The sequence below is a fragment of the Pelophylax lessonae genome (assembly GCF_965119305.1).
Source record: "Pelophylax lessonae genome assembly, chromosome: 5".
Taxonomy (NCBI): Eukaryota; Metazoa; Chordata; class Amphibia; order Anura; family Ranidae; genus Pelophylax; species Pelophylax lessonae.
Window position 1 is genome coordinate 555206980 of NC_138772.1, and position 8916 is coordinate 555215895.

Sequence of the window (8916 nt, forward strand, 5' to 3'; positions counted from 1 at the left end):
CCCACTCTCCCTCTTCCCTGTCTCCTCCTGACCCCAATTCCAAGCTGAAGCTTGGCTACAGGTATTCTCTACTCGCTGGCTGAATCCGGGTTCCCGACCTTCCTGCAGGAAGCAGTTGGGGGGAGCTGGGACAGCTTGGTCGGGGCTGCCTTGGGAAGGAGAGTCTCCAGTGGGGCATGGAACCGGCCTCTGCTCAGACACAGTTACACCATCTATGCTGGGGGGGGGGCTCTGCGCTCTGCTCTTGTCTTCATCCCGCACTCAGTAGGTCAGCAGTGGGACTTTTTACTTTTCTTCACCAGGAATCCTTTAGGATGTCTGTGGCAGAAGCACAGCAGCCTTTTTAAAGGGCATCAGAGCACCCCCCTGCCCCCTTGCCCAGTCCTCCCCTGGATAGTAGGAAGAGTGTGCCTTACACTTGTGGTCATTGGGAAGAATTACCCCCTAAGAGATAGCTAAAAAGATCAATGGTGTCTGTGGATACTTATCTGAGAGGTAGAAATTGCTCATTGTTCGAGGAACCCCTAGCAGCCTCTGGAGGACCCCTAGGGTTTCATGGAAGCCTGGTTGAGAAACCCTGTTATAACTTGTTAATATATTACCTAGACTAACAGGAACTGATCTTAAGTGATAAAAATGACAAAAATGTCTATATGCACATTATTGATTATGCCTTGATCTGTTTATTGATATAGGTGTGATAGAAAACATCCCCTGAGGAAGCCGAAGTGATCGGCGAAACATGTTGGGACTATCTATCTGTTTGACTATATCAACTTCTCCAAAATGTAAAAATGTAAAAATGGAATGATTTTAACTTCTACGTAAATATATTCTATTTCTAAAGAAAGATTTTTTAACTAATCAAATAACATACATAGATATTTACATATATACTTTTTGTCAGCACTTAGTTATTGGCACCTAAAAAAAAAGCCAACAGGAGCGATTTCCCTTTCTGTGCTTTAGTCATGGATAGTTTAGTGGTGGAACAATGGTTAATATTGGTCAAGGGTAGAAAAATCTCTTTTAATTTGACACCTTTAGAATTATCAATAAAAGCAAGGGTGTCCATATTAAAAAAAAAAAAAAAAAAGAGGGACAGGGGGAGAAAGGAGGAACGAGAAAATACACTGTAGTACTCAGAATAAAAATTGAGGATGATAGGATAGTTGACAGACTAGGCTATATCTCCATGCAGCTAAGAGTGTCCATTACAAACGTCTAAAGCAGGCATCACTAAATAGTGGACCGCGGGCCGAAAGCGGACCGCAAAGCAATTCTACCCGGACAGCGGCTCCGCCATTTAGCAGCTTGGGTATCCTCTCCCGGCTGACAGCTTCCTTCTCCTGCCACTGCCACAGCGTTCATCCGTAGCATGCAGGAGGCACAGCATGTCCGGGCAGAGGGCGGGACATCCTTTTCAAGTGATTTATTGCTAGGATGTGGGGCAGTCCTAGCAACCAATCCCCTGCTTGTTAATATGAAAATCATGTCCCGCCCTCTGTCTGGACATGCAGTGTCTTCTGCCTTCAGGGGCAGTCTGGCAACTTTCAGCCCAGGGGGCAAGTACAAACCAGAGGCCAATGGTGCAGCGACTCGCGCCCCCCCCCCCCCCCCCACACACACACACACACTCTCCCTCTTCCCGGCCTCCTCCTGACCCCCATTCCAGGCTGAAGCCCTGCTCCAGGTACTTTCTATTAACCGACTGAATCCTGGTTCCCAACCGGGACAGCAGGGGGCAGTTGGGGGGTGCTGGGATAGCTTGGTTGGGGCAGGCCAGGGGAGGGAAAGTCTCCAGTGGGGCATGGAACCGGCCTCTGCTCAGACAGTTTACACCATCCATGCTGGGGAGGGAAGTTTGCTCTTTGTCCTTGTCTTCATCCCACACTCAGTAGGTCAGTGGCAGAGGGGACTTCTCTTCACCAGGAATCCTTTAGGCATGTATGTAGCAGAAGCGGTGCAGCCTTTTTACAGGGCGGCCCAGGGGGCAAGTGCCCCCCTGCCCCCTGGCCCAGTCCTCCCCTGTCTGCCTTCTATCTGCTTTGTAAGGTAAGAGGAGGATTACAGGGACAGGAGAGTGGCTATAAAGGGGACCAGCGTAAAAAAAAGGGGGGTGGGGGCATAAGATGCAATTTAAGGGGGACTTTAAAGGGGACTGGGGTGCTAGAAGGGGGACTGTGAAGGGAACAGGGATACAAGGAGGGGGCTGTGAAGGGGACTGAGATGCAAGTAAGGGGGGACTGAGATGCAAGTAAAGGGGGACTGTGAAGGGGCCTGAGGTGCAAGGAAGGGGGTCTGTGAAGGGGACTGAGCTGCAAGTAAGGGGGCGCTGTAAAGGAGAGTGAGGTGCAATTAAGGGGGGCTACGATATGGACTGGGGTGCAAGGAAGGGGGTCTGTGAAGGGGAATGGGATGCAAGTAAGGGGGTACAGCAAAGGGGACTGAGGTGGAAGGAAGTGGGGCTGTGAAGGAGATTGAGATGCAAGGGCTGTAAAGGAGACTGAGATTCAAGGAAGTGGGGCTGTGAAGGAGAATGAGATGCAGGTTAGAGGGGGCTGCAAAGGGGACTGAGATGTATGGAAGAGGGGCTGTGAAGGGGACTGAGGTGCAAGGAAGGGGGGCTGTGAAGGAGACTGAGATGCAAGTTAGAGGGGGATGCAAAGGGAACTGGGGTGCATTGAAGAGGGGCTGTGAAGGGGACTGAGGTGCATGGAAAAGGGGCTGTGAAGGGGACTGAGGTGCAAGGAAGGGGGGCTGTGAAGGAGACAGATTCAAGGAAGAGGGGCTGTAAAGGAGAATGAGATGCAAGTTAGAGGGGGATGCAAAGGGGACTGAGGTGCAAGGAAGAGGGCCTGTGAAGGGGATTGAGGTGCAAGGAAGATGGGCTGTTAAGGGGACAGAGGTGCAAGGAAGAGGGGCTGTGAAGGGGACTGAGGTGCAAGGAAGAGGGGCTGTGAAGGGGACTGAGGTGCAAGGAAGGGGGGCTTTGAATGAGACTGAGATGCAAGTTAGAGGGGGATGCAAAGGGGACTGAGGTGCAAGGAAGAGGGGCTGTGAAGGGGACTGAGGTGCAAGGAAGAGGGGCTGTGAAGGGGACTGAGGTGCAAGGAAGAGGGGCTGTGAAGGGGACTGAGGTGCAAGGAAGGGGGGCCGATGTAAAGGGTGTAGGTATCTGATGTAAGGTGGGGGTGCTGTGATATGAAGGGGGACAGAGAACATTTAAGTAAAGGAAGCGCTGTGATGTAAAGGGGGGCTGTGATGTAAAAAGGGGGGAATTGGATGCAAAGGGGGGGGGGCTGTGATGTAAAATGGGGGGACTTGGATGCAATAGGGGGCTCTAATGTAAAGCAGGCACTGTAATGTAAATGGGGGCTGTATTGTAAAGGGGGGGTTGGGTGATGTAAAGCGGGGGTTCTGCAATGTAAAAGGGGCGTTGTAGTGTAAAGGGGGGCTGTGATATAAAGAGGGGGGCTGTGATGTAAAGAGGGGGGCTGTGATGTAAAGAGGGGGGGGCTGTGATGTAAAGAGGGGGGGCTGTGATGTAAAGAGGTGGGGGGCTGTGATGTAAAGAGGGGGGGGCTGTGATGTAAAGAGGGGGGGCTGTGATGTAAAGAGGGGGGGGGCTGTGATGTAAAGGGAAGGGCTGATGACACTAATGTAAAAGGGGAAACTGTAATGTAATGGGGAGGGGCTGTAATGTGGTGAATCTGAGTCATAGCACAAACATGAGACTCGGACCTCTGCTGGATAAACATTTTAATGGCCGGACCTCCGAGAATTTTAATTCAATCTCCCTGGTCTAAAGAATAAAAGAGAAAACCTAAATAGCACAAATAGAGAGTGGGTAGACTTGAGGGCCACAGACTTCAATGTAAACCCTCAAAGTCGCATGAAAGTCGCACCTGTGCAATATTTATGTGACTTGTGTGCGACTTCAGGGCCACAGACTTTAAAGTACACCCACAAAAATTGCATGAAAGTCGCACCCCATGTTTCTCAATGACTACCGTTCCTATCTGTGCGACCTAAACTCACAGCGACTTTTAAGTAGCTATTGCACTACTTTGGTCTGACTTTTATGCGACTTGAGGGCCATAGACTTTAATGTAAACCCTCAAAAGTCCCACCTCATGTTTCCCAATGACTACCGTTCCTATCTGCACAACCTGAACTCACAGCGACTTTAAAGTAGCTCCTGCACTAATTTGGTCCAACTTTCATGCGACTCACCTGCACGATATACATGTGACTTGTGTGCGACTTGAGGGCCACAGATTTCAAAATAACCCTCAAAATCGCATGAAAGTGGCACCTGCTCAATATTTATGTAAATCGTGTGTGACTTGTGGGCCACAGACTTCAAAGTAAATCCTCAAAGTCGCAGGAAAGTCCCACCTGCGCAGCATTTATGTGAATTGTGTGCAACTTGAGGGCCACAGACTTCAATGTAAACTCCCTCAAAGTCGCATGAAAGTTGCACCTGCTCAATATTTATGTAAATCGTGTGTGACTTGAGGGCCACAGACTTCAATGTAAACCCTTAAAGTCGCATGAAAGTCGCACCTGCGCAATATTTATGTGACGTGTGTGCGACTTGAGGGGCACAGACTTCAATGTAAACACTCAAAATCGCATGAAAGTCGCACCTGCGCAATATTTATGTGACTTGTGTGCGACTTGAGGGCCACAGACTTCAATGTAAACCCTCAAAGTCGCTTGAAAGTCATACCTGTGCAATATTTATGTCACTTGTGTGCGACTTGAGGGCCACAGACTTCAATGTAAACCCTTAAAGTCGCATGAAAGTCGCACCTGCGCAATATTTATGTGACGTGTGTGCGACTTGAGGGGCACAGACTTCAATGTAAACACTCAAAATCGCATGAAAGTCGCACCTGTGCAATATTTATGTCACTTGTGTGCGACTTGAGGGCCACAGACTTCAATGTAAACCCTCAAAGTCGCATGAAAGTTGCACCTGCGCTATATACATGTGACTTGTGTGCGAGTTGAGGGCCAGAGACTTCAATGTACACCCTCAAAAATTGCATGAAAGTTGCACCGCATGTTTCAATGACTACCATTCATATCTGTGTGACCTAAACTCACAGCGACTTTAATGTAGCTCCTGCACTACTTTGGTCCGACTTTCATGCGACTCACCTGCGCGATATACATGTGATTTGTGTGCAACTTGAGGGCCACAGACTTCAATGTAAACACTCAAAGTCGCATTAAAGTCGCACCTGTGCAATATTTGTGTGAATTGTGTGCGACTTGAGGACCACAGACTTTATTTTACACCCTCTAAAGTTGCATGAAAGTTGCACCTGTATGCTGTATATATGCGACTTTGTTGAGAACAAACAATCCCATTTTTCAAAGCCAAAGTCGCACTCAAACCAAAATTGCTTCAAGTCGCACTGTAAAGTTGCAATGAAAATCGCACAATTTCAAAGTCAAACAAGTGTCGGTGGACTCGCAGGGTTCCCGCATCGCGCCAATGTGAATTGAGCTTCAGGGTCTGCCTCTACGGGGGGGGTTCTGATGCACCCCCTTCCCTCCACCCCTCAGCCTGCAGTGAGATAAGAGAAGATACATTGTTTCTGTAGGAATATTCCTCTGACAATCACAAATCACCAGATTAGAGAATTAAAAAAAGTTTATTTGCACTGAAATATTTTTGAAGCCAGATATAAATATAAATGTGTGATGGACAGGAAGTCCTGGCTGCCATTGGATGATTTCAGTGGCGACGTAAAAACATTGCAGAGATACAAACACAACCAAAACCACCAATCGGCAGAGGAAGCAGCCGCTGTACAGACTCCGGTCACACTATAGATGGCTCCGCCTAGTGGCCAAATCAGACGGCACAGCGAAGGATGTCATCGTTTGGTTTGATGAGCCACAGATAGTTACTGGCGTAAGTGATGTGTTTTGCAGTGAAGCCGAGGTCCAGCTGGGTCCAAGATGTTCCCGTCGGGTTACTGCCATTAATTCCATTCCTGAAACAAAAATACAACATAAAAAAATGTAACCACTTGACCTCCGGAACATTTACCCCCCTTCACGACCAGGACATTGTTTGCGATACAGCACTGCATTACTTTAACTGACAATTTGCGTGGTCATGCAAACAAAATTTATGTAATTTTTCCCCCACAAATAGAGATTTCATTTGGTGCTATTTTATTGTTTGTACTATAAACAAAAAAAAAAAAAAAGACCAACAATTTAGAAAAAAATAAATAAATTATATATACACACACACACACACACACACACACACACACATATATATATATATATATATATATATATATATATATATATATATATATATATATATATATATATATATATATATATATATATATATATATATATATATATATATATATATATATATATATATATATATATATATATATATATATATATATATATATATATATATATATATATATATATATATATATATATATGTGTGTGTGTGTATATATATACTTTTTTTATTTTTATTGGAATAGTTTTATAGAATGAATTAAAAATTATATATAAATATAATTTAATTCCTGCTATAAAACTATTCCAATAAAAAAAGTATATATATATATATGTGTGTGTGTGTGTGTGTGTGTGTGTATATATATATACTTTTTTTTATTTTTATTGGAATAGTTTTATAGCATGAATTAAAAATTATATATATATATATGTGTGTGTGTGTTTTAATTCCTGCTATAAAACTATTCCAATAAAAAAAAAAAAGGAACCACTTGACCTCATGCAAACATAATTTATGTAATTTTTCCCCCCCAAAGAGAGCTTTCATTTGGTGGTATTTTATTAATTGTGGTATAAACAAAAAAAAACAAAAAAAAAATCGATAATTTTGAGAAAAAAAATACAAAAAAATAAAAATAAAAATAAATATATATATATACAGTCAGGTTCATAAATATTGGGACATGGACACAATTCTAATCTTTTTGGCACCACCACAATGGATTTGAAATGAAACAAACAAGATGTGCTTTAATTGCAGACTTTCAGTTTTAATTTGAGGATATTTACATCCAGATCAGGTGAACGGTGTAGGAATTACAACAGTTTGTATATGTGCCTCCCACTTTTTAAGGGACCAAAAGTAATGGAACAGATTAACAATCATAAATCAAACTTTCACTTTTTAATACTTGGTTGCAAATCCTTTGCAGTCAATTACAGCCTGAAGTCTGGAACGCATAGACATCACCAGACGCTGGGTTTCATCCCTGGTGATGCTCTGCCAGGCCTCTACTGCAACTGTCTTCAGTTCCTGCTTGTTCTTGGGGCATTTTCCCTTCAGTTTTGTCTTCAGCATGTGAAATGCACGCTCAATCGGATTCAGGTCAGGTGATTGACTTGGCTATTGCATAACATTCCACTTCTTTCCCTTAAAAAACTCTTTGGTTGCTTTCGCAGTATGCTTCGGGTCATTGTCCATCTGCACTGTGAAGCGCCGTCCAATGAGTTCTGAAGCATTTGGCTGAATATGAGCAGATAATATTCCCCGAAACACTTCAGAATTCATCCTGCTGCTTTTGTCAGCAGTCACATCATCAATAAATACAAGAGAACCAGTTCCATTGGCAGCCATACATGCCCACGCCATGACACTACCACCACCATGCTTCACTGATGAGGTGGTATGCTTTGGATCATGAGCAGTTCCTTTCCTTCTCCATACTCTTCTCTTCCCATCACTCTGGTACAAGTTGATTTTGGTCTCATCTGTCCATTGGATGTTGTTCCAGAACCGGGAAGGCTTTTTTAGATGTTGTTTGGCAAACTCTAATCTGGCCTTCCTGTTTTTGAGGCTCACCAATGGTTTATATCTTGTGGTGAACCCTCTGTATTCACTCTGGTGAAGTCTTCTCTTGATTGTTGACTTTGACACACATACACCTACCTCCTGGAGAGTGATCTTGATCTGGCCAACTGTTGTGAAGGGTGTTCTCTTCACCAGGGAAAGAATTCTTCGGTCATCCACCACAGTTGTTTTCCGTGGTCTTCCGGGTCTTTTGGTGTTGCTGAGCTCACCGATGCGTTTTTTTCTTTTTAAGGATGTTCCAAACAGTTGATTTGGTCACACCTAATGTTTTGCTATCTCTCTGATGGGTTTGTTTTGTTTTTTCAGCCTAATGATGGCTTGCTTCACTGATAGAGACAGCTCTTTGGATCTCATATTGAGAGTTGACAGCAACAGATTCCAAATGCAAATAACACACTTGAAATGAACTCTGGACCTTTTATCTGCTCCTTGTAAATGGGATAATGAGGGAATAACACACACCTGGCCATGGAACAGCTGAGCAGCCAATTGTCCCATTACTTTTGGTCCCTTAAAAAGTGGGAGGCACATATACAAACTGTTATAATTCCTACACCGTTCACCTGATTTGGATGTAAATACCCTCAAATTAAAGCTGAAAGTCTGCAGTTAAAGCACATCTTGTTTGTTTCATTTCAAATCCATTGTGGTGGTGTATAGAGCCAAAAAGATTAGAATTGTGTCCATGTCCCAATATTTATGGACCTGACTATATATATATATATATATATATATATATATATATATATACACATACATACATACATACACACACACACACACATATTTTTTTTTTTTAAATTCCTGCTATAAAACAATTCCAATTAAAAAAAAAAAAAAAATGTAACCACTTGACCTCTGGAAGAACCCCCTCCCCCCCCCCCTTCATGACCAGGACATTGTTTGCAATATGGCATTGTGTTACTTTAACTGACAATTTGCGCGGTCATGCAAACAAAATTTATGTCATTTTTTCCCCAGAAATAGAGCTTTCTTTTGGTGCTATTTTATTGTTTGCGCTATAAGTAAAA

The 8916-nt window shown here is 43.8% G+C and overlaps 1 protein-coding gene across 1 annotated transcript in view; it reads right to left on the bottom strand.

Annotated features, from left to right (window-relative positions):
• Positions 1–5872: 5872 nt before the first annotated feature.
• The window catches only part of LOC309556604 (fish-egg lectin-like), a gene marked incomplete at its 3' end in the record, with an annotated part of 18860 nt that continues 15816 nt past the window's right edge, over positions 5873–8916 (bottom strand). The window contains exon 4 of the mRNA XM_082259042.1: positions 5873–6014. Within this exon, the coding sequence (XP_082115168.1) occupies positions 5873–6014 (142 nt within the window). The remainder of the gene's footprint in view (positions 6015–8916) is intronic.